Genomic DNA, 26913 nt, shown 5'->3' with positions numbered 1-26913 from the left:
ATCATTGCATTATAGATAGTTCATTTTAAAAAAAATGAAAAAATGGAAACAAACCAAATATTTATTAATAGGGAAAATGTTAAGTAAGTTATGGTAGTACATAGAATGTAATATACACTAGGGCCTTTAAAAATAATGGCATGCAAAGATATTTACTGGCTGACATGAAAGGTGTTCTTTCCCAACATTTTGATTACTTGGTTATACTCTTATTCATCCTGTTTACACACCAACTTTTTTCAGGTTCATTTTCACTCTTACCCCTGCACCTGTTTTCACCTCCTTTATCTTTGTTCTTGGTCATGACAATACCTCATGGCATTTCAGTCTCCTTTTCTGTGGTGGTGGTGGCAGCTGTTCTTCCAGATTGCACATGGGATAACCTAGCATTTTATGCGAAGTGGCACTCTACAGGTGCGGGAGTTTTGAGACTGAGCTTTTCTGAGCCAGACTCAGTGGCAGCAAATTTATTTCCTTCGCTCTTCCCTTTCCATGTGTGTTAATGTGTTTAAGGTTTTCTAGGGCAGGTCTAGAGGTCACCTTTACTCTTGTACTCTCTTAGCCTCATTACTAAGGTGGACCTCTCTTTGGGACTTTACTGAATGTCCCAAGGATTAAGTGAGGACTCTGTATCATGTTTGTAAGAAGTTGAATGATTCCTGGCCCTCTGTGAGCTCTAGTATCATCAAATAATTTTTACTCAGCTTTAGCTACCTGGTAATTTTTCTTTCGCAGAACTTATTTTTGCTTAACGTTATGTATTTTCACCCTATGCATATGTAGATTGTTATTCAGTTAATTTAAGGGTATCTCTCTCTCTCTCTTTTTTAAAATTTAAAAAATAGGTCTTTGCATAGCTCTCTCACTTCAGGGATGTTTCCCCCCCCAAATAATTGTTTTGTTTTGTTTTTGTGCTCTGACCTCTGCCTTTTCAACTTAGCAATGCACTAGATTTTATTTGGGTTTCCCCTTCAAGAATACTGTAATCTCAAAAGTGCTTTCAGAAAGAATCCCAGGTAATTATAGGTCTTCCCTGTTCCTTTTCTCCTCCCCCTCCTCCTCCTCCTCCTCCTCCTCCTCCTCCTCCTTCCTTCTTCCTTCTTCCTTCTTCTTTCTCCTCTTCCTCCTCCTCCTTTTTTTTTTTTTTTTTTAAGGAATCAGTTTTGTGTTGCCTATTGTCCAAAGTCAAATATATAGTTTATTCAGTTTTCTAGTTGTTTACATTTGGAAGTTAATTCTGGATCCTATTTACTCCCTTGTGGTAAAAGTAGAGAACTCAACACTTTTAAAATGAGGAATGATACTCTCAAGTAGTATGTCCTGCCCATTTCAAATTGTGTTCAAATACCATTATGTGTAAAAATTCACTTTTAAATGTTGCTTAAATTAAATTGATCTTAGTAACAACATTTCTGTTATTATTCCACACATAACTATAAATAAAAGCTGCTTTGGCTGCTTTTCATCTAATATTAGTTCCCAGTCAACTGATGCATTAAATTAAAGTTGGTATAATGGTAATGATTTGTAATACCTGATTCTTTTGGGTACTTTTATGCCTCACTGAGGATCACTGGCTGTTTTATTCTTTCATTTCTTGTCTTGTCTTGTCTTTTTTTATTTAAACAGGAATCAGTATAACTAAGAAACAAAAACCTTAACATAATTCTTAGTATAGTAACTTTTTTTTAAAAAAAGATTTTATTTATTTATGAGAGAGAGAGAGAGAAAACACACAAGTGGGAGGGAGGGGGATAGGGAGAGGGAGAAGCAGACTCCCTGCAGAGCAGGGAGCCTGATGTGGGAGTCAATCCCAGGACCACGAGATAATGACCTGAACCGAAGGCAGATGCTTAACCAACTGAGCCACCCAGGCACCCTGGTATAGTAACTTTTTACTAATAAAAATATGTTTTATGTTTCATCCATTGAAAATCCAGTAGTATAGAGCATAAGTTTAGTACTGCTCAATTCTTTAAAATTCCTCCAGTTAGTTTAAAAGCATTGGTCATTGAGTAGAGTATAAGCATGAACTGGTCTGAACTTAACTGAGACTATCTCATTAAGTCTGGAATTAGGAAAAAAGATGTGTTTGATAAAGAACAATATACTGAGCCTAATTTTTTTTTTTTTTTATAGGATATGAGGTGTTCATGAAAGAGTGAATGACTGTCATGGTTGATTCGATTGGTGACTTGAGCTTCATCATCATTAATGCTTACAGTGTTTCAGCTACTGTACTAGGTGCAAGATACTCCTCCTAATAGTCATTATGTGTCTGTGCTGTTCTTGGAAGAGAGACCTGAAATTCTTAGGGGAGTTTGAAAATGAACCAGTGGTAGCATTGTGATTTGTATGTTGTGTGCTAAGGCTTAGCATAGGCTTATTTATTTATTTATTTGTGTGGGAGAAGGGGGATTTTCATTTTATTTATTTATTTTATAGAGAGGGAGAACACAGGCATTTTTGACTCTGGCATTAGAATTGTACATTGTTAATCTTAGGAAAAAATACTAAAGAAATTTACAGGCATAATTTACATATCTGTCAAAGGATGAGAGTCAGGGTTGTAATTATGGGTAAAAGAACTATAAATTTATTAGTTCTGACAGATGGCAACAAAATGTCCGATTCTGTTACTTTTTATTATTTCTTAAAATATTTTTCCCGATGTCTTTAAAAATTGCTGCGTCTAGATATATCCACTGAGTGTGGTGTAGCAAAAAACTGTTTACTCTTTAATTTTTTGACAGCAGATATAAAATGCAGACATCTATTCAAGAACTTTTAGATACTAATGATTATTCAAACTAGATACATTTGCCAAAGCTGCTTTGGGTTTATCTGTTACTAAAAGTGGTGGCTCTACCTGTACTGCTGCCTGGGCAGCATGGATGCACTGCATTTCATCCTCCTCAGTTGCTTATCATTGAAATTTATGGATTATGTTTCTTATTTTGATAGAGTTTTTCTCTTGTAACTCTGCCCCTGAATAGTAATAATCCCTCGGTCAGTCAAACCATATTGCTTTGATTCATTTGAAGTCAAGACGATAGATCTAGCTGTGAATCTTGGCTCCTGGTCTTGTGACCTTAGGTGAGTTACTTAACCTCTGCTGGTTTTTTTTATTATTGTAGTATAGTAGTTAATTGAGTAGACTCTGGAGTGTTTGTGAGGATTTGCATCCTGGCTCTGCTACTATTTTTTTTTTTAAGAGAGAGCGCAAGCGTGTACGCTCATGTGTGCACATGTGTAGGGGGGGCAGAGGGAGAGAATCCCAAGCAGACTCCACGCTGGGGGCGGGGTGGTGGGAAAAGGGCTGATCTCAGGACCCTGGGATCATAATCTCAGCTGAAATCAAGAGTTGGATGCTTAACTGACTGAGCCACCCACGTGCCCCATGGCTCTGCTATAGCTATGTGACTTTGGGCAAATTACTAACTTTTCTGCCTTCTCATCTGTAAATTAGGGATAATAATAGTGCTTATCTATAAAATACTTTGAGTAAGCCTGGCACGTACTAAGCACTCAATAAATGTTTGCTATTATTATTTTCTATAAAAGGACAAAAATAACATAATAGGGTTATTATAAGGCCTGAATGAATAAATATATCACTTTGCACAGGGACCTTCTACATGTTCAGTAAATGAGGCACTATAATGGGATTGATGATAATTGTGATCATGCAGCAGATGTGTCTATGGAATAAGATCCAAGATTTGTAACAAAAGAGACCACACTGGAGCTCCATTGATTTGCTAATTGGTCAAGACACACAGAGTGAGTTGCAGCATTCTATTAGGTCACTTGTACAAAACAAATCAACTTTTCTATCTCAGCTGGTGCACAAGATGTGATAGATGAAAAATCCTATCCAATAAGACTTTAGAATTGTAATCTTATTATACCTGTTGTAGTATCAGTACAGGTTAGGATTGGCCACACTCCCCAGATAGCCAAGGAAGTAAAAGTATTTATTGGGGAAAGCTTTTACATTAGCTGTATTGATTAAAGATGTGATATAAAATTTCTCCCAGCATCAAAGGTTACTCAGAAGCTATGAAAAATGGATAGGAACTTATGATGCAGGCTGCTAGTATTCTACCTAACTTTAAATCTGTTTTTCTCTTCTACAGTAATAGAACCCTCATTTTTATTCTGTTTTTTTAATTTAGGTAGGTACATTGACACCTTGAAGAAAATACTGTATTTTGTAGATAAGTAACTAAGTTCTGGCAATAAAGATAAAAGCAGAAATATTATATGTATGTGTGTGCTTGTAAAGGTCAGTGACTCTGCTGGAAGAGATCCCATTTTGCCGTTCAGTTTCTCCTCTTTGACCTTTATTGAAGACATGGTAACTAGAGCTTTGGCAAACATTTTGGACTGTGAGGTGATCTTGATGATGGAAGCCAGGCATGGAGAATGGTGGAAGAGAAAGTTAGAAACTTGGGTCCATGAAGGTCCCTGAAGATACTGTGAAACCACCATCTCTACATGGCCTTTCTCTAGATGACTTTTACAAAAGAAAAAATAAACCTCAATCTTGTTTAAGCCAAGCTGCTCTTGTGTTGGGGTATTCTATAATGTGCAGAACCGTATCCTTATACCGAGGGGAAGCAGTATAAATAACAAAGCCCCAATGAGATTTAATGGTTTGTGTGGGAGGAGTGAAGATGTAAGGAGAATTGGAGGCTAATACTAAATGACTAAGTGATTGTGGGTCTACTTTGATCATACTGGTGGAATTTTATTAGATTAATAGGAAATAGACTTATGGGAAAATATTTAATATTTCAGTGACATTGATAGTTATCTAATCACATTTTGTTGGATATTGTGGGTGGTAAGAAGAACTGGTGAAATTGATGGGTGGACCATAAGTCATTCTTGTCTTTATTAATAGTTTTTTTATAGGTTATTGTTGTTAGCTTGTCATACCATTGTTAAATGACATATATCTAACTTTGTAGTTTTTTTATGGTAAATTCCTTTTTTTAATGATGCTTCAAGTGTCTTTTCTCAAAAATTTGGATTGACAAATATGAGAAAAATGGTAGAAAACATTGGATTAGCCATTTTCTGTGGAAGAAGTTGAAAAAAGGTTATTTTGGAGCCTATGCAGTAAATGGTTGATATTCTTTCACTCCTTTACCTAAATATGATTCTAAACAATTATTTATGTACTGATACTTAGGCTCTCACTTTTTAATGGTTTCTATGACACCAGACAAAATTGACAGTGCTTTAACTACATTAACTAAGAACAAAGAGATTCAAAAACCAAAATGAGAAATGGAAGAGAAAACAATACAACAGATAACCACAGAAACACATAGTGTGATAACAGATTACTATAAACAGTAATATACTAACATCAGATAACTTAGGGGAAAAAAATAATTTCTAAAAATGCAAAAGGATATGAATCAAAAATCTCCCAGCACATGGTTTCATTGGTGAATTCTACCAAACACTTAAAAATATAATGACAATCTTTATCAAAATCTTAAAATAATGGAATATAGGGAACACATTCAGAATCATTCTATGAGGCCAGTACTACCGTGATACCAAAGCAGAATAAAAATAATACAGGAAAAAAAAGTCTAGTTTGATCTAAGTATTGCTACACCAACTTTCTTTTGACGTCCATTTGTGTGATAAATGTTTCTCCACCCTCTCACTTTCAATCTGCAAGTGTCTTAAGGTCTAAAATGAGTCTCTTGTAGGTGGCATATTGATGGGTCTTGTTTTTTTTTATCCATTCTGACACTCTGTGTCTTTTGATTGGAGCATTTAGTCCATTTATATTCGAAGTAATTATTATTATTTTTTAAGATATTCAGAGAGTGCGAACGGGGGGGAGGGGAGGGGGAGAAGAGAGAGAATCTCAAGTAGACTGTGCTCCAGGCATGGAGCCCAGCATGGGGCTCGATCTCATGACCTTGAAATCATGACCTGAGCTAAAATCAGGAGTTGGACCCTTAACTGACTGAGCCATCCAGGCGCCCCCACCAAGTAATTACTCATAGATATGTATTTATTGTCATTTTGTTGTTTATTTTGTTGTTTTTGGAGATTTTCTCTGATCCTTTCTTGTCTTTGACACTTTTGGTCACTAAAAGAGTCCCCTTTAATATTTCTTGCAGGGCTAGTTTAGTGGTCGTGAACTCCTTTAGTTATTGTTTGTGTGGGAAACTCTTTATCCTCTCCTATTCTGAATGATAACCTTGCTGGATAGAGTATTCTTGGCTGTAGATTTTTCCCATTCAGCACTTTGAATATATATCATGCCACTCCCTTCTGGCTTGTTAGGTTTCTGTTGAGAAATCTCCAGCTAGCCTTGTGGGTTTTCCCTTGTATGTTATGGACTTCTGTCTTGCTGCTTTTAAGATTTTTTCTTTATCACTATATTTTGCAAGTTTAATTATAATATGTCTTGGTGTTGGCCTGCTTTTGTTGATTTTGATGAGAGTTCTCTGTGCCTCCTGGATCTGTTTGTTTCCTTCCCCAGATTAGGGAAGTTTTCTGCTATTATTTCTTGAAATAAGTTTTCGGCCCCCTTCTCTGTTTCTTCTTCTGGGACTCCTATAATACAAATATTATTGCGTTTAATGTAGTCACTGAGTTCTCTAAGTTTATTTTTGTGTTTCATAATTTCTCTTGTTCAGCTTCATTATTTTCCATTATTTTGTCTTCTGGACTCTGCCCCTTATCATGGTTGGCTTGAGTGCAAGTCTTTGGTTTGAAATTATTTTTGGATAGATTTCTTTCTGAACATCTAGTTTTGACGTTTCCTGTATATAAAAGTAAATGAATAAACATATGAAAATGACTTTGAATCTTAGTTTTAATTCTTCTAGGGCTTGATTTGAATTTTATTTTGCCTAGGATTTTAATTATAGCTATTAAATATATGCATACTTGGGTAATATTCATGCATTCAGTTTTTTCATTAATAAATAAAGGGCTTGCTCTGTTTTAGGTACTGTGTTCTAAGTCTTTGTTCTACTACTACATACCTTTAGGTATTGGATATAAATAAGCCAGTAAGTGTTGTGCTAAAGAATAATAGAGGATGGTGAATGCTTTTTAAAAAAGATAAGGTGTTGTAGCATTCTTGTAAGGTATTGTAGCTATTCTTCTTTCTTGCTTTTAGGGTCCCAGTTTTGTTCTGGAACCTACCCTTAGGGATAAATCCTGATTAGTCTAAGCCATAGTGGTAATCCCAACCCACTTGTCAGTGATTGATTTTGTGAGGCACAGGTGAGTCAGTCTTTGGTAATAAGATGTGCAGATCTTCTGGGGGAGACTTCTGTCAGTAGTTTTCTCTTCCTTAAAATGAGACAGACTAAAGGGGATTACCGGTTGTTCTTTGTTAATATATGTACCGTAATTACATGTGGCTGGGATTGAGGCAGCCAACTTGTTCATGAAGAATGTTAGCCTTAGGACAGAGGCTGACATGCCAAGGGAGTAGAATAGAAAGATGAAAATAGATTTTTGGAGTGATTAAATAAACTTTTTGTCTACTGAGAAATTAAAATTTCCTTATTTTTAAAGCTATTTTGAGTTAGATTTTCTCTAGCTTATATCCTAACATGTCATAATCAATATAGTTTATCAGGGACTATCTCTGAAAAGAGGTGGCATTTATTTAAGTAGAGATATGAATTATAAGAATGAGCCAAAGGAATTACAGTTCAGGTAGAAGGAACAGAAGAATGAAGGTGCCATGATAGGTAAGAACTTGACAGGAGGCTAGTATACCTACTTTCTAATGACCAAGGGAAAAATAGTAGTAACTAATATTTATAAATTGCATTACAGTTTATAAATCACCATTACATATATTATTTCGTGTAATCTTTACAATTATATGAGGATATACTGTTATTCCCATTTTATATTTGGGTAAACTGACCATATAGTTATAGCCACCTATTAATTTGGAATGGTTGCTGTTTCTACTCTATCATGCTGCCAATCAAGTATATATTATGTAATACTGGATAATCAGATGAAATGGTAAGTGAATACATTTTATTTGAATTTTTTAGTATTACTACTTTTCAGCAGTTTTAATCTGTTCAGGCCAAAGGTACAGATAAGGCCAGATTTCTGGACCCATTTGAATAGTACAAATTAATTGCATCAGTAAGCACAGCCTGGTGTGTTATCTTGAATTAAAGTGAGTAAGATACTTCTGATAGAAACCTCATAAATGTGATTATTTATTTGCACTTCATAATGAGGAAGATTAATTTCTAAGGTATTGGCTGGTTCCAGTGAATTTAAATAGAGTATTTTGTGCTTATATATTCAGGATGTCTAGCATTTAAAATTCATATGTGCGTATACTGTGACCTTACTGATAAGCAGTATGAAAGTATGATAGATGACTCTGTAAGTAATGAATGAAAATTGAACTTTATAGTCTTGGTAGGGGTTATATGAAAATTTCCTTTTTTGTCCTCTCCTATCCTTCCCTTTCCCCTTCCCTGCGTTCTTCCCTCCCCTTCTGCTTTCTTCCTCCGCTTTATTCTACGTTTCAGTTTAGTTGGTTACACCAGTGCTTTTACATAAATAAAAGTTGATTTCAACTAGCATTAAAGGGCCATTTTAATTTATGATACTCTTTTTACTTGCTTTTTTCTACTTTCTTAAATTAATAAACACATAATTTTATAAACTTCCCTTTTTCCATATGGAGGCTGGACAGTAAGTAGTAGTTTAAATAAGTTATATGGAACAGTACTTAATTTAAAAATGAATTTAGATCAAATGGGAAGATATTTAAAGTCTTGGGTATATGTTAATCTAGAATTGTGGATTTTGTATATACAGGGCTTTTAAAATATTTGTACTTTTTTTTCTTTTTTTTTCCCCAAGATTTTATTTATTTATTTGTGTGAGAGAGAGAGTACACAACAGAGTGAGAGAGAACATGAGTGAGGTGGACGGGGTAGTAGAGGCAGAGGGAGAAGGAGAAGCAGAAACCCGCCAAGCAGGGAGCCTGACTCAGGGCTCAGTCCCAGGACCCTGGGATTATGACCTAAACCGAGGGCGGACACTTAACCAAATGAGGCACTCAGGTACCCCCCCCCCAATATTTGTACATTATAATTGATAACTAACTTTCCTCTAAAAGCTTTATTTATGTTTCCCTTTTATCAACCTGATACCTTTAAAATGTCATAGTTACACTTAACTTCTGCTACATTATAATAGTCATTGATTAAATTTGTTGAATAAATGATTTTCTGTTGAATTTTTCATTTCATTTCAGTACAGTGAATTACTTCAAGAAGTAGTCTATAATAATGATTTGATTTTTACTCTTTCCAGGTAAGAAAGTAAATTCTTCGAAAGAGAACTCTCTGAACTATGATTTTATGATAATAACTAGTATATATTTATTATAATTTAGAAAATCATTATTTGAATATTTGTGATTATTTCTTTTGTTCTGAGAGAAGGTTAGGCTACTAAGAAGATTGGACACAGTTTATGGTTTGTTAATTATTTTACTAGTTATTTGAGTTGATTCTTACTGTTTTTGAAATGTAGGCAAAATGCAATTTTCACATTAACATTTGGATTGAAGTTGATTATATCTATAGAATAATTACCTTTGGAATTTTTTCATTAAAAGAAAGAATGTACAGTGATTTTGCTGAAAAAATTTTCATTGAAACCTCAAGATGCAAGCACATAATTGAGCCATTTAATGAATTAGCAGCCTTTAATTATTGACATTCTCAATTACATTCACAAAATGGATATAGTTTAAACTTTCTCTTAAAATGTTTTTCAACTGTATTGAAGCATAATTTACATCAATAAAATGTACCCATATTAAGTATACAGTTAGATGATTTTTCTCAAATATATACCTTCATGTAGCTGTCATTCCCCTTTTTAGTCATCACCTGCTTTCTTCCTGGCCCTTTGTATTACTTTCTTTGTTCTAGAATTTCATATCAATGTGTATTTTTTTTATCCCTGGTATCTTTAGCCAGGCTTGTTATTGATATACATCCATGTTGTGTATATTAATAGTTTGTTTTTTACTGTTGAATATCCTATTATATCAATATGTCACAATTTCTTTATCCATTCATGTGTTAGTAGATACTTGGGTTTTTTCAAAATTTTGGCTCTTATAAGTAAAGTGGCTGTGAACATTCTTGTACAAGTCTTTGTAGGAACATACATTTTCATTTCCCTTGTAAATACTTAGAGTGGAATTATTGCGTTATATGGCAAATATGTATTTAGCTTTTATGAGACTGTCAAACTTTTTTTTTCCTTTTTTCTTTTCTAGAAAAATTTATGTAAAATTGCTGTTACATCTTCTATAAATATGTTTGGTAGAATTCACACATAAAGCCTTATGGGCCTAGGGTTTTCTTTTTGGGAAGATTTATAAGTACGGATTCAACATCTTTAATGGTTATGATCCTCTACAGTTATTCAGATTGTCTATTTCTTCTTGATTGAGCTTTGGTTATTTCTTTTAAGAAATTTGCCAGTTTCAGGTCTGGCTTTGTATTTGTTGACACAAAGTTGTTTACAATATTCCCTTATTATCTTTTTGTAGCATCTGTAGTGATGCTCCCTCTTTCATTCCTAATATTGGCAATTTTTGTCTTATTTCTCCCCCTTGATTAGTTCAGCTGTAATATTATCAATTTTATAGGTCTATTCAAGGGACTTGGTTTTGGTTTCATTGTGTTTTTTTTCCATTGCTTAACTGTTTTATATTTCATTGATAGAGTTTACATTTTGAATCTTTTACCTATTTCACCAAACTTTCAAATACTGTCATACTTCTTGAAGGATAATGTAGGAACTTTAAAGTAATATCTTTCCTTTTTATGCCTGTCATCATTTATTATTGTCATTTACTTTATGACATTGTTACATATCCCATAATACTTTGTCATTACTTTAGCTTTAAAGATTCAAATTTATTTTAGGAGAAATTAAAATGAGGTTTCATTTATACTTACCATACATTTAATATATCTGTTTAAATTCATTGTTTATATTCACATTTCCATCTACAATCAGCCTAATAAGCAACCTTTTATATGTATCTTGTAGTGGTATGTGCTGCCAACAAGTTCTTTCAGCTTTTGTTTTCTTAAAAATGTACTTGTTTTGCCTTTATCTTAAAAAAACAAAACAAAAAACCCCCCCAGAAACCAACTTTTTATTTTGGAGTAATTTTAGAATTACAGAAAATTTGCAAAGAAAGTACAGAGACTTTCCATATACTCTTTGCCAGGTTTCCCATCTTACACAGCCATGGTAATTTGTCAAAACTAATAAATTAACAGTGGTACAATATTATTAACTAAACTACAGATCATATTGGATTTCACCAGTTTTTCCACAGTGTCCCTTTCTCTTCTAAGATCCAATCCAGGAGACCATGTTGCATATAGTCATTATGTCTCATTGTTTTTTATGATAGTTTTGAAGCATACATTCAGGTCAGTTTGGTTTTGTCTAGTATCTTTCCCATTATTAAAATGGAATTATGCGTTTGCAGATGAATACCATAAAGATGATGTGTCGTTCTTCAGTACCATTTAGAATTGTTCCATCACCGTAAAAATTTCCCCTGTGGCCCCTTAGTAATCCACCTCTTCTTGCATCTTCCTTGGCTGTCACTGATCCATTTTTCTTCCTAGTTTTCTATCTTTTCATAATGTTAAATAAATGAATCATACAATGTGCAGCTTTTGATTCTGGCATCCTTCACTTAGTAAAATATATTAAAGATTAATCCATTTTGTTGAGTGGGTCAGTAGCTCGTTCCTTTTTAGTGCTAAGTAGTACTCCATTGTTTTTGACATATTAGAGTTAAATTCATTTACCTGTTAAAGGCCATCTCAACTTTTTTCCAGTTTTTGCCCATTTTATGAAAAGCTGCTATAAATATTTAAGCATCAGTTTTTGTGAGAACATAAGGTTTCATTTCTCTTGGGTTGATACCTGGGAGTGGCAGTCTTAGGTAAGTGTAGTTTTAACTTTGAATCCTAAAACTAAAACTTCTTTAAGAAAACATAGGAGAGGGGCGCCTGGGTGGCACAGTCGTTAAGCGTCTGCCTTCGGGTTAGGGCGTGATCCCGACGTTCGGGCATTGAGCCCCACATCAGACTTCTGCGCTAGGAGCCTGCTTCTTCCTCTCCCACTCCCTCTGCTTGTGTTCCCTCTCTCGCTGGCTGTCTCTCTCTGTCAAATAAATAAATAAAATCTTAAAAAAAAAAAAAAGACAGAAAAGAAAAAGAAAACATAGGAGAAAATATATGTGACCTTGGATTTGGGATTGAATTTTTAGATGTAATACCAAAACCACAATTATGAAAAAAAAAGAATAAATCATATTTCATCAGAAATTTTTAAATGTTCCTGTGTGCAAGACACTGTTAAGAGAATGAAAAGTAAGTCACAGACTGGGAGAAAATACTTGAAAAATCACTTATCTGATAAAAGATTTGTATCCAGGATATGTAAAGAACTCTTAAATCTCAACAATAAACAAATAATCTAATATAAAAATGGCAAAAGATTACAGTAGACACTTCACCAGAGAAGATATATGGATGGCAGATAAGCACAAGAAAAGATAATCACTTGCTTAATGTCATTTGTTTTTAGGGAAACTGAAGGCAAATTGAAACTACATTGAGATACCACTCTACAACTATTTTAATTGCTTTAAAATATTAACTATCAAATGCTGGAGAGATTGTGGAATAACAGGAATTCTCATTCATTGCTGGTGCTAACTCAGAATGAGAAGCCACTTTGGAGTACAGTGTGGCCTTTTCTTTAATAAACATACATTTTCCTTATGACACAACAGTCCCACTTCTAGGTATTTACCCAGATTAAGTGAGAACTTAAGTTCACAGAAAAACTGCTTTTATTTTTGAAAATATTTTCACTGGATAGCAAAGTGTAGTTTCGCCATTTTTTTTTTTTTTTAATTTCAGCAGCTTTAAAAGATGTTGTTCCATTGTCCACTAGCTTGTACTTTTTTCTAAGAGGTCCCCTGAAATTATTTTTACCATGTATGTATTTTTTCCATGACTCTTTTTCCCCTCAAAAATGTGGTTTTATTTGTATTTTAAAATACGTTGGAAATTCTGCATATACCTAAGACTAAGCTTATTTTTGGTATATATTACTTTAAGTTTGATGACAGGTTTTGTTCTGAGAAGTCCTTTTTCAAGCTGAATGTCAAAATGGGGAAATGCCTATAGATTCTAACTGGCCCTGAAGCTAATGATGTAAATTGCTTTCTTGTTAATGATGATGGATGACTTTTATTTGAGTTTTATCACCTCAACAAATTTTCAGTTCATGATGACGGTTACTATATGGTGATACAGCTACGGGGAAAGCTATATATAGTTACAAATTTTCTTCTTGTGATGAGGGGTTTTTTTTATTCTTTTTTCAAGTCCATTGAACTTTTCCTCTATAGTATCTAATCTGCTCTTTAATCTTTTCCAGAGAATTTTAAAAACATTCAGATTTTTCTTACTTATGGAAGTTGCATTATTGTTGTAGTTTTTATCTCTTTTCTCGGTATATTGGTTTTTTAATTTAAATCTTAATATATATTTTTAGTAATTGTTTTAGTTTCCTTGTCTGCCCTTCATCATCGCTATCTTAGGGGTTTGTTTTAAATTGACTGATTTTCTTCTTGGTTCTGAGTCACATTTTCCTCCTTTTTGACATCATGGTAAAAACAGTTTTGGGGGGGTTAAAGTAACTCATAATTTATTAAACCGTATTTCTGTTGATGGGCAATTATGGTTTTTTCCAGTTTAGAGCTATTGCAAAAAATGTTGTAATGAGTAGCCTTGTAAAATTCATTTTGTTCATATGTTAAAACACATCTTAGCATAAATTCCTGCTAATGTAATTTCTCATCAAAGGGCGTGTTTTTACAGAAATACTTGATGTATGATGCCATATTTCCCTTTGCATAGTATATAAGTGTATACATACTTGTATTAGTTAAATAAGTGCTGAATTATTTTTGAGTTTAGAAGACTACCCTCTTATGAACATGGTTCATAGCAGATCAAGTCTTTGTTCTCTTAGTTAGTTCTATAGAATATTGATATATACTCATCTTTTGCCCTTAGCATTAAAGTGAAGCCACTTGAATGTGATTCTTGGAAACATCATTTGCACACAGATGCTAAAGGAAGTCACTGTTGGTCATTTTCTTATTGTTAGATATAAGAACAGTCAATCTGACTGTTATAAATGGTACTGCATTTGTTGTTTTTCACAGAATGATTAAACTAGTTCTGTTTTTAAGAAATTAATTAGTTGATATAGTTTATATTCAGTTTCTCACTGTATTACTCAGTATGTTAGTAGCTGCAAGAAGACGCTTTTTTGAGGTTGTTTCTGTGAAATTACTTCCCTTTGCAATTAGAATCCACTAGCATATTACCTCTTGAGGGCAGAGTTTCTCATTTGTCTCATTCACTGCTACAACTCCAGTGCCAGGACAGTGTCTTTTATATGATAGGGAATACTTATTAAGTATTTTTTGAATGAATGAGTGATTGAATCATGATGCTTTATAGAATTAAGTAAAGTACATGATAAATTTGTTCCACATGTTCTCCATTACAAATGATTAGATTGCTGTATATTTTAAAATAAATAGAGCATTATGTATGAATGGCTACACTGAGTGAAGTAACTTATTTAGAAGGTTAACTGCTTATCGGTGGCACAGGGGAGTATGTGTCAAAATGACCATTGTAATGGACAAAGACCTTTACTCATGCCATCTCCCTTCTCTATTGTAGCTGTAAAACTTCTCTATTGTAGCTGTAAAACTTTCCCCTATCTTCTCAAGATACTAAATTCGATCAGAAATCCCAGAGCATTCATCTGTATCAGGTATCTTATGTTCATCCTTTCTGTTTTGTATTTTGAATCACGATTTCATTTTTGTCCTATTTTATCTCCACTATTGGATTTTTTATACTTATTTCTAAATTATTTGTTGCTCGGGGGAAATGTTGACTGATACTTAATGAGATGATGGAAATGTCCTGTATCTGCACCATTCATAGGCACAAGTGGCTGTTGAACATTTGAAATGTGGCTGCTGTGACAGGATAAATTTTTAATGTTAATTCCAGTTTAAGTAGTTGGATGTGGCTAGTGACTATTGAAGAAGACAGTGCAGCTCTAGGGCTTACAGTATACATTTTAAAGTTATCAGTCTAATGTGCAGTGAGAACTTTACTACAGTGTACTTCCATTTCCTCCCTCTTCCCCTTTTGTGTTTTGTCATCATATATTCTACAGATTTATAAACCTAGTGATACATTATTGCTGTTTTTGAGTTAGACATTATTAAGTTAAGGGAAAATATGTCTTTATTTTCTTTATATTTTACCATTTCTGGTGCTGTTTATTTCTTTGTGTAGATCCAAATTTCTGTGTGGTATCATATTTCTGCTTGAAGGACTTCATTTAACTTTTTTTTTGTAGTGCAGTTTTGCCAGCACAGAGTATTTTTCAGCCTTTTTCTTCCCCCTGGAAACAACTATTTTTGAAAGATATTTTCACTGGTTATAAGTTGACACTCTCCCCACTCCCATTCCCTGCACACACCCCCCCCCCCCCCAGCCAGGCACCCCTTTGTCTCAGCATTTTAAAGTTGTTGCTCCATTGTCTTCTGGCTAACATGGTTTCTGATAAGAAATGTGTTCTTACTCTTGTTTATCTCTATGTGATTTTCCCCCCCAGCTACCTGTAAGATTTTCTGTCTTTGTTTTCAGCAGCTTTGCCTACATTTTAAATGTATCCTTCTAGAAGTTCTCTGCAGTTCTTGGATTTGTGGTTTATCATTCATTGATTTTAGAAAATATATTTTCTGCCTCATTTTCTCTTCTCTCTTTCTGTGACTCCAGTGTTAGATCATTTGATAATCAATGCTCCCACAGATTTTGATTTCCTTCTTTTTCTTTCCATTCTTTTTTCCTCTTTGAATTTTATTTTGGATAATATCTAACAACCTCTTGTCCTGTTTGCTGATTAATCTTAACTTTTATCCAGTTTTCTGATAAGCCTGTTGACGGTCCTCTGATATTTTTGTTAATTTGGTATTTTATCTGCTAAGTCCTCCTCTGTTCATGTATGTTGTCCATACTTACCTTAGATTTTTTAATATACTATAATTATTCTGAATTTTCTGTCTGATAGTTCTAACATCTGGTTCATTTATGGATCTGGTTCTGGTGTTTGCTTTAACTCTTGAAATGGTTTGTTATATCTTGCTTTTTTTATGTGTCTCTAGATTTTTTGTTACATGCCAGACATTAGAAGTACAGAGCTGTAAAGACTGAGGTCAACAGTATTTATGCCCAGAAATGGGTATTTTTCTTTTTGAGTCTGTTTATGTATGGATGGGGATTGAGTCATTCCAGTCAGTGATTGAGTTGGTTTTGTTTTGTTGTTGTTGTTGTTTTTGCAGTTGTTACCTTCACTGAGTCAGAGACTTAAAATTCTTGAAGTAGTGGAATGCTGTTACCTCATTCTTAGTGTGGGGCCTGGAGTGCTAAGATTGCTCAGTATTCTAGTCCATCCTTAGCCTTTACCATGTCTTTGGATGGCTGCATCACAAGATAATCTCTCTTAGTGTTCTTTGTAATTTTTGATTAGTTGCTGGAGAGTGTGAAGTTTATTTTGTTGTCTTTCTTGAAAGGATGTTGAGTTTTGTTTTGATAGGCATTTAATTTACTTTTAGATCACCTTGATCCTTTTGTAGCTTGTTTTTAAGTTTTGTTATAGCTTTTGTTAGCCTCTTTTAATTCTATGGCTAGAGTCATTAAACTCTGGCTCACTGAGGTAAATATGGTCTATAGCCTGTTTTTGTATAGCTTTTGAGCTTAGAATGGATTTTACATTCTTAAGGGGCTGTAAAGAAACATAAAAACAAAAAATATGTGATTGAGACTGTATGTGTCTCGTATAGCTTATGATGTTTATTATCCTGCTCCTTAGAGAAGATTTTCTGATCCCTGCTCTAGGGCTTACTTAACTGTAACTTCTTTTTTTTTTTAAATTTATTTATTTTTTATTTTTTAAATTATTAACATATAATGTATTATTTGTTTCAGGGGTACAGGTCTGTGATCCCTCAGTCTTACGCAACACACAGCACTCATGACAACACATATCTTCCCCAGTGTCCATCACCCAGCCACCCAATCCCCCATCCCCCTCCCCTCCAGCAGCCCTCAGTTTGTTTCCTAAGATTCTCTTATGGTTTGTCTCCCTCTCTGGTTTCTTCTTGTTTCATTTTTTCCTCTCTTCCCCTATGATCCTCTGCCTTGTTTCTTAAATTCCACATATCGGTGAGAATATATGATTATTGTCTTTCTCTGATTGACTTATTTCTCTTAGCATAATACCTTCTAGTTCCATCCATGTCATTGCAAACGGCAAGATTTCAAATTTTGATGGCCGCGTAATATTCCATTGTGCATATTTATATATATATATGCCTGCGTGTGTGTATATATATATGCACACACACACACATACACACACACACCAACCTAACTTCTGAGATGTTTTATTTTTGGCTTTCTACTGAATGCACCAGGTTTTCTCTGTGGCATTTTCATAGTTTTTGGTTGGAACTCTCAGGTTTTCCCCTTTATACAGTCTCTGAGAGATACTCATTTTTCAGTTACCTAGTATTTAAATTTTCTTTCTTGATAATTGTTCTTTGCCGGACTCATGAAGTCTTATGCATGCAGAACTCAGTATCCTATATACATTTTTGGATCCTTTTCTCTGGGCAGCTCCCTCCTCTTCAGTATACTGACCTGTATTTTTTCTCCCCCTTAAACTTCTTAAACTTTAAGTCTCTAACTTATCACTTCAAAGATAGCTGTTCTTTGCCTGAGTTCTCCACCTTTGTGTGGGTGTTTTGTAAATTTTAGCCAGAAAGCTGGAGTGATTATAGGACTTACCTTTGATTGTTAACCTTATCTCAGGCATCACAACCTTGTGTGGCTATTGCCCAATCTCTGAAAACAGGTTTCTAAATATTTAAGTTTTCTGGTTGTTTATGTGTAAGGGCAGGTCTAGTACCAGTTATTTTCTCATGGTTAAAAGTAGAACTCTGGTTAGCAAACATTAATAAAAATGCCTTTAGACTTCCAATATAGCATTAAACTAATAATTACAATTTTATTTATTGAATTGCTTATTTGCTCTAAATTGAGTTTAGTTTTTATAGAATTTATAAGATGTGTTAGCAGGATGTATAGGAAAATGTGATTAAGATTAAATTCTGTCTGGCATCTTGAATGCCTGCTCTGTGCCTTAGACTTTGTACAACTTGGTGGGGACAGAAAGAATAACACATGAATTGAAGACCAGGCACTCAGCCCCGGTAGGAAGTAGGCATGTATACTAATTCTCTATTGTTATGTAACAGATCACCCTAAGACTAAGTGATTTAAAACAATTATTATCTGTTGGTTCAGAATCTGGGCATGGCTTAGCTAGGTCTTCTGGCTCTGGTCTTTCAAAAGCCTGAAATCAAAATGTGGACCAAGTTTCAGTCACATCGAGGCTTGACTGGTGCAGAATCCATTTCCAAGCTTACTCACATGGTTGTTGGCAGATTCGGTTCCATTCCACATGGGCCTTTTCATATGGCAGCATCAGGGTAACAAGAAGAGAGAATGTGAGTGAGGTAAAAGTATCAGTCTTTTGTAACCTTATCTCAGAAGTGAAATCATACCACTTTTGCTGTATTCTATTTAAGAAGCAAGTCACTAGGTCCAGCACACACTCAGGAGGAGGAGATTACACAGGGCATGAGTCCAGGACACAGGGATCATTGGCAGCCATTTTAGAAACTGCCTATAATAATATATGTTATATAAATTATACAAAATATTATAAATGGGTCTGTAAAATAACATAACAGCATTAATATATGTACCATAATAACAATTTGCTAGTGATATGTTAACTGCTTCCCATAGACTATTTTATCTAAGCTTCTTCTAGTATTCCGTGGGAGAGGAATAAAAATATCCATTTTACAGATAAAGAAATTGAACTTCAGTAAGGTTACCTTGCTATGATGTAACAGAATGAAGATTCTGGTCCAGGCTTTGCCTATTCTACTACCCATATTTTTAATCTCCATATCTTATCAGCATTAAAATACTATTACCTTTTATTGAGCCCCTTTTATGTGCCAAGCGTTATAGTAAGTACATTATATATTAACATCATTTAAGCTTCACAGTAACTTTATTAAAGCTCTCAGTTTTACTGATTATATACTTTAGCTTTCAGATTCAAGACATTACTTTGAAAAATTACATTTTTTTCTTGTTTCAGAGACATTAAGCAATATAACCCAAAGAATCTCTGTAAATACCAAAAAAAGAAAAGTGATTTAAATACCTACTACCTTAAAAAAAAAAGTGGTATCACTAGTTAAATAAATTTGTGTAAGGAAGCCTGACATATTTCAATCCATTTAATATTCCACAAAAAATATCTCTCTCTCTCTATATATATATACATATATAGAGATATATAGATACAGATATACATGTACATATATATATATAGATATATTTTGCAGATGAAAGGTGGTATGTGAATCTCAAACAGGAATGAATTTATGAATACTTAAAAAGAAAATGACCCACTCGTAGAAGAAATCTCAACAAATATTACTATATAAATTTAGTTAGAAATTAATTCATGTAGTTAATGTTGAAATATTTTTACTAATAAATTTGAAATATTTTCACTAATAAATTCTTTCGCAAATAAATTGAGTGGCTTTCATATCAAGATCTGTACATACTTTCTTCAGTCATCCCATTGTCTTTACATAATAAATCTTTTAGATGAGGAAAATAAGACGAAGTAAAGAGAAATTATTTTCTCATGTTGGAAAGGTACCATAGTTGATGTTATGGTCTTTTAGACCAGTTTATTTTGATTTATTTAATTTAGACCAGTTATTTAATTATTGAGGGTGCCTTGTAAGGTATATGTTGACAATGGTAAATCCTAAAGCTTATGGATGACTTTGTTTTTGAACCATTTTCCTTATAATAATAGTACTGTGTTACTTTCTACATTCAGATTTGCTTTCTTAAGTGGGGCATAAAATGCAGTTGAAGCTGATGTGCATGAATTATGTCATATGTCACACTAGCATATGTCATGTATGACACCTTCATTTATTCATTCACTTATTTATTTATTCAAAAATGTTATTAGTACCTACTAAGTGCCAAGCACTGCTCTAAGTACTTGGGATACATCAGTGAACAAAATGGATAAAAATCAAGGAGTTTACGTTTTGACAGACATGGTTCAAACAATAGGCTGATGCTATTAATTAAGAAAATGACCATGTTTTGCTCCTACAATAATTTTTAATGTATTTTACAACTCATGTAATATGTAGTAACTTAATATTTTGGCATTTAGTATTTAATTTTTTATGGTAGTTTATAAGAATTTAGGGTATTTTGTATAACAAAATTTATGTTTCTGTAGACTTCTGTTTCTATTTGAGTTATATTATACTTCTGCTGACTTTGAGTATTATAATTTTTGTTGTAATGAAATGCTACAGCACATCTTTTTATTATTTAAATGATTCTTGTTTAGAAAGCTATCTTTTCTTTTGTTTATCAGAGTTATCTAAGTTAACTTTTGCTACAAAGGGAAAGATTAAAAAATTTAAAAACTTCGGGCACCTGGGTGGCTTAATCAGTTGAGCATCTGGCTCTTGGTTTCGGCTTAGGTCATGATCTCAGGGTCCTGAGATCAAGCCTTGCATGGGTCTGTGCTCAGCATGGAGTCTGCTTGGGATTCTTTCCCTCTCCCTCCTCCTCCCACCGTGTGTGTGCACGTGCGCGTGCGCGTTCTCTCTCAAATTAAATAAATAAATAAAATCTTTTTAAAATTTAATATCTTATTGGTATAGCTTGGAATTAGCTAGAGTATATTATAGATTAGCATATAACAATAATTTACAGTGTTGCATATGTTGTTACAAGCAGTATTATTAACTCAAATGTTGATAGTTAAGCTTCTTTTGTTGACTTACTGAATTAAATCCATCCCTTTGACCATCAGGGTGGATTCATTTTTTTTAATTTGCTTTTTAACCAGGAAGCCCTGAATATCTGCATTTTTTTCCACATATGAAGAGTAGACATTATATGACTAATCTTTGACCTGAAAGGTTGAATAGTCCTTAATTATTCTTATGTTTTGGTGGATAGATGAGGGTACCTGAGATTCGAGGAACAGGGTTCTGGGAAAGGATTTTGAGAGAGACAAGAATGAACAGTGGCATTAGTGTTAGTGACAAGAATGTTCTCAGTGGGCTTAAGCATAGTTACTAAAACACCAGACAAAATGCCACGTTTTCTTTTTGGATTATTGCTTTTTTAGTTGGTTTTCAAACAGTTTTCAGTGAGTACAATTCTTTTCATTGTGTGTTTTAACAGTAACAATGAAGAAAATAGTGTAGGAATAGGAAGGAAGTAGAACACTTGTTTGAAGAGATTTGCTTTACATTGAATACTTGGCCACTTAAAAACAGCTGAGATTTAAGGTTCAAAAGTAGGAAAATAGCTGCTCTGCGCTAATTTTTGAGGCCTTTTCTCCAACTTTTTTGTCCAGTCTTTAATAACTGCTTAATTAATGCTTAAGTGCCCATCACATTCAGTCTTCAATATAGAAACTATTTCTTGTCTTTTCTTTTTTTAAAAAAAGGAACTCTGTGCCTAGAGATACGACTTCTCTTATATAGCTCTGGAATTATCAAATGGTGTTTAAGTTATATCTTTGCCTACAATTTTTTTCTTTGGAGAAAAAACTTTTATTTCTAAAGGAAATCTAAGCCTGATGAAGTAACAAATGAAACCCACAGTGAAGCCTGAGAAAGCATGTGCATGTGTAACTTAAGATGCACAGTGACTAAGATATAACTGGTTTAGACTTATGTTGCAGTTACTGGTCTTTTTTAATAAACTCAAGGAAAGGATAATCTAACCTAATCTATATGATAACCTTTACTTGTGATATTTGGAGTGGTTACCGCTGCTTAATGGCTGCGATAACCTTTGCTTAGCTAATATGCATGTCACTTTTAGAATTTATCAGTGACAATTTGCCTGTCACCTACAGAGTTAAGTAGTGTAATGGCAGTCGAGCAGTGAGATGGAGGAAGATGGAGTCGAGATCTTATACGAATGAGAACACGTTTCTGCTTGAGATAATGGAAACACTGGGCCAAAATATGTAGTTGAATATATTTTGTTTGGTTTTGATTGCTTATTCAAAGGTCTTTGATCCCATGTATTATCTATTGCACAATGATGTAAGAAGGAGAAGTGATGATGGCCCTTAGAGGGGTTTCAAGCTTAGAGCTAATTAATTTATCTGGTAGGGCCCTGGTATACATGGGTGATTTAATATGCAGATGTAAAAGGTTTTGCTTTTTATGTATTATTAGGCTGTTAGATTATTTGCCAGCCCTTTTCCAGTCAACACCAATGTGTTTCCTTTAACTCCATGAACCTCAGCATATGCTATTTTGCATATCCTAAATAATTTAAATACATTTCTTACTCTTTCCACAGCATGTAGAGTCCATGAAGTACAGGACAATAAATCTTCCTACTTATACCACCAAGAGGATCTCTTTGAAAGATTCACTACAGGACTACCAGAGACACCAATTTGTCTGAGGCATCATGTGTTGAAACAACAGAAGGCAACTACTTTTGCACTAGCTAGAAACAGAGTTACGATGTTTTCGATTCTTTGAGCTCCAGGAAGCCAGGGGAGTGAGTTGAAAATCTGAAAATGCGGCCATGGACTGGTTCCTGGCGTTGGATTATGCTCATTCTTTTTGCCTGGGGGACCTTGCTATTTTATATAGGTGGTCACTTGGTACGAGATAATGACCACCCTGATCACTCTAGCCGAGAACTGTCCAAGATTCTGGCAAAGCTTGAACGCTTAAAACAGCAAAATGAAGACTTGAGGCGAATGGCTGAATCTCTCCGGTAGGTTCTAAAAAATTGAAGGAAGAATGATGAAGTATTGTACTTTGTTTTTAGTTGCAGGTCTTCATTCATCTATTGAAAAATACTTAATGATTTATTTAAACTGCTATTTTTGCAAAAATTTAAATATTTTAGTAAGATACTTCTTATACCAATGATACCTCTATATATTTAAAATAGAGAATTTTTTCAGAGTGTCAAATCTTATTTTGCATATGAATTTTAATATAGAAAAACCATGTCATTTAATTTGTTTTTATATTTCATTTATAGTTATCTTCAACATTTTGATAATTTTGATACATCAAGTACAAACTTTGTATGATTTAAATTAGTGCATAGTAAAATTTTTATTGTATGGACAATAACAAAGTCATAATAATTGAGAGGCTGAGTTAGTCTATAACTAAAAATGAAGAAATGAAAATTCATTGCTAAATAAAACAACTGGATCTGGAATCTAGGGAATTGTTACTGTTGCTACTTCTAGTCTATTAAAAAATGTGACATATATGTTAGAAGGCATCAGCTGTTTGGAAAAATAAAATCTCGTATTTTCAGGGAACAAATAATTGTTAAATTCTAATTCCTCTGCTTCATATATGAAGGTGATTATCTATTTAGTGATTGCTGTTTCTCAAGCTAGAATTTGAAGATTTGAGATAAAGAGTTGTCATTACTCTAGAAGGTGGTAATTGACCCTAAGGGAAGTAGTATAGAGAAAAGGAGCACAGAGTTCATTTCTTTTTGAGAAACAAATAAATTGAGGAGTGTGACATGCAAACGTCCTGTTGTGCTTTGAGCCTTCAGAGTAGATGGGGAAGGAGAGAGGGAGAGTGCTAGATTGTGGAAGCTGAGGAGCATTCTGTGAAGGAAGAAAACAGTTGGCAGCGTCACATGCTCTCGAGGCTTGAGAGAAGACTTCTCTGGTTCTTCCATTCCCTCACCTCCCTGCCACTGCTGCCCTTGTGCTCTTTCTTGAGAACTTAACTTCTTTCTCTCAACTTTTTTCTTCACCATAATATTATTTTTGGCCCTTTTAGGTTCTGTGGAAGACAACCCTGGGTTTTAAGAATTTTAGACAATGAATGAAAAATTATCCATGTCATTTGTAGTAATACCATGCGGTAAAACAAAGTAACCAGGGATTAGGAAATGGACAGATAACTCCTTGAATTTATATATCATTTTATTTCCTTTTGGGTGGGAGCCTGGGAGTATCATGGAGAAAGTGATCTTTCAGTAGAGTCTCAGTCAATGATTTATTACAAGATTCAAAGATTGGTAATTTAGAGGTTAATAATAATAGCTATCATTGATGGAGAGTTTATCATGTGCAAGGTACTGTGCCGCGGGCTTTGTGTGGATTATCTTCTTGAACTTCGTAAGTTTCCTTTATGCGATGCTGGTATTGTTTCCATAATCATTTTATAGATGAGGAATCAAAGGAATATTAAGGAATTTAATTTTTCCTGAGGTTATATTTTCACAAGTGGTAGAGCTCACTTTGCATCCTGGCAGTATGATTCAAAAGCCCGGACTCTGATGAGGTGTATTGCCTCTGTGAAGAGGAGAAACCAGAGAGAAGTCAATGCTTCAGAAATCTCAACTAAAAGTGTCATGTAGGAGATCACCAAGAGTAGCTGCTGCGCTGGTTGATTTTGGAGTATGCTTTGATTATAGTAAAATCTTGTTCTACATCCTGGGATTATTGCTCCTTGGAAAAGATTTTGCTTCTTAACAATTTAGGCTCATAAATAACTGATTATTTTTCTCCTCATTCCAGCTTCAATACTGATACTTCATTTGGCTTATTTCTGACTGCCAAGTGTCTTGTTTTTATTGTATGAAAGCAAGCTTGCCTCTAATAATAGTTGTTTTCCTCTGCAGCATAATCTTTGTGTCTCTTAAGTCACTTTGTGTTCTTTTGTATTGAAATTAAATTCTCAACTACTACATTCAAATGTAGAGACAGCTTGTAAGAGCTGAGACAGTTTGTCATGCTGTAATACTGTAAATACAATCTGAAAACAGACTGAGTCCATTTTTATATATAGATAGATAATTTAAGGAAAATAAATAAGTAATTCTTTTCCCTCATTAGGGCAGAAAACCTCCTCAGGCCCTTTCATCAACTTTACGGGTAGGGCCATTTGTGTTTCAGCCAGAGGGATTGCATTTTAGAGCTCCTGGCATAAAAGGAAGAATAGCAGAGGTGCTACTGGTATTTGTGATTTTTCCCTCTCATTGTAACATTTTGTACCCAATTTGCTATGTCTTTTTCTCAAAAGAAAATGTGTTCGTAAGCCAGACTAAAAAGGAGTAATTCATATGTCTGTAAAACTAGGTCATTTCTTTGGGATGAGGCATATGGATTGGATTTGGAAAGAAGCTTGAAATTACAGTATTTAAGAGGACAATAGTTTTAAAAACAGTTAACCAATCCTCCAGCTAGAATATGCTCATTTTGTTGATTGTACTACACATTCAGAAAAATAATCATTATTCTGAGGGATGCAAATGTTTAAGTACAATGTTTGGGAGGTTGTTCTGTGTATGTGTGTCTGTGTCAGTCTGTGTCTGTTTAATTCTGACTTATTGATGAATAATTTCTATACAGTAAAATTCACTTTTTTCCGCATATAGGTCTACGAATTTTGGCAAATGCTTACAGTCATGTAACTACCACCACAGTCAAATTATAGAAGAATTCTACCTCCCACCAGAATTCTATTGTGCTCTTTTGTAGTCAGATTCTAACCTTATCTTCTGTCCCTGGCACTGATCTGTTTTCTGTCCTGTATTTTATTCTGTTCTAAAATGTCATATAAATAGAATAATGTGGTATATAACCTTTTGAGTCTGGCTTTTTTCATTTATAATGTACTTGAGATTTATTAATGCTATTGTGTGGATTGGTAGGTTTTTTTCTTTTTCCTATTATTTTAATTCCTTTTTAATACTGAGTAGTATTCCATAGTATGGACATATCACAGTGTTGTCTTTTTTTTTTTTTTTTTTAAACGCATTGACCAATTAAAGGATGTTAGGGTTGTTTCTGTTTTTGGCAATTATGAGCAAAGCTGTTACAGCATTTGCTCTGTAGGTATTTGTGTGAACATAAGTATTTATTTCTCTTATGTAAATATCTAAGAGTGGGATTGCTGGGTCATTTTAGTGTATGTTTAATTTTTTAAGAAGTTGCCCAAATGTTTTCCAGTGTTCTTATATCATTTTGTATTCCCACCAGCAAAACTTGAGAGTTCCAGTTGCTCTCATTCTTGCTAGTATTTGCTACTGTAAGTTATTTTTATTTTAGCTGTTTTAACAGATAATGTAGTATTATCTAACTGTAGTTTCAATTTGCATTTCCATAATGATTAATGATGGACATTTTTTTTTTCATGTGCTTATTTGCCATTCTTTAGTGAGGCATCTGTTCATATTTGCTATTTATTTTATTTTATTTTATTATTTTTTATTTATTTGAGAGAGAGTGAGAGAGAGAGAGCATGAGCATGAATGGGGGGGGCAGAGGGAGAAGGAGAAACCAACTCCCTGTGGAGCAGGGAGCCCAATTTGGGGCTCGATTCCAGGACCCCAGGATCACAACCTGAGCTGAAGGCAGACGCTTAACCAACTGAGCCACCCAGGTGCCCCTGTTACCTATTTTAAAAAATTGAGTTTTCTTATTAAAATTTGTTTTCTTGTTATTGCATTCTTTTTAAAAATTGGGTTTAGATATAAAATTTTAAATATATATGCA

The 26913-nt window shown here is 34.0% G+C and overlaps 1 protein-coding gene across 15 annotated transcripts in view; it reads left to right on the top strand.

Annotated features, from left to right (window-relative positions):
* FUT8 (fucosyltransferase 8) overlaps window positions 1-26913 on the top strand; it is a 411868-nt gene that overhangs the window by 187648 nt on the left and 197307 nt on the right. For 8 of the 15 annotated variants that reach the window (XM_040641772.1, XM_040641777.1, XM_040641778.1 and 5 more), the window contains one exon: window positions 22719-23147. The exons of 5 other annotated variants lie outside the window; for them this stretch is intronic. In XM_040641772.1, the coding sequence (XP_040497706.1) occupies window positions 22945-23147 (203 nt within the window). In that variant the 5' untranslated portion in view covers window positions 22719-22944. Of the gene's footprint in view, window positions 1-2139; window positions 2245-2430; window positions 3097-22718; window positions 23148-26913 lie in introns of those variants that run through there. 2 more of the 15 variants (XM_040641771.1, XM_008700840.2) reach the window with 2 other exon arrangements.

Source organism: Ursus maritimus, unplaced genomic scaffold (assembly GCF_017311325.1).
Source record: "Ursus maritimus isolate PB19 unplaced genomic scaffold, ASM1731132v1 scaffold_25, whole genome shotgun sequence".
NCBI lineage: Eukaryota > Metazoa > Chordata > Mammalia > Carnivora > Ursidae > Ursus > Ursus maritimus.
The sequence above is the reverse complement of the archived record's forward strand: the minus strand, read 5'-3'. Positions and strand labels throughout refer to the sequence as shown.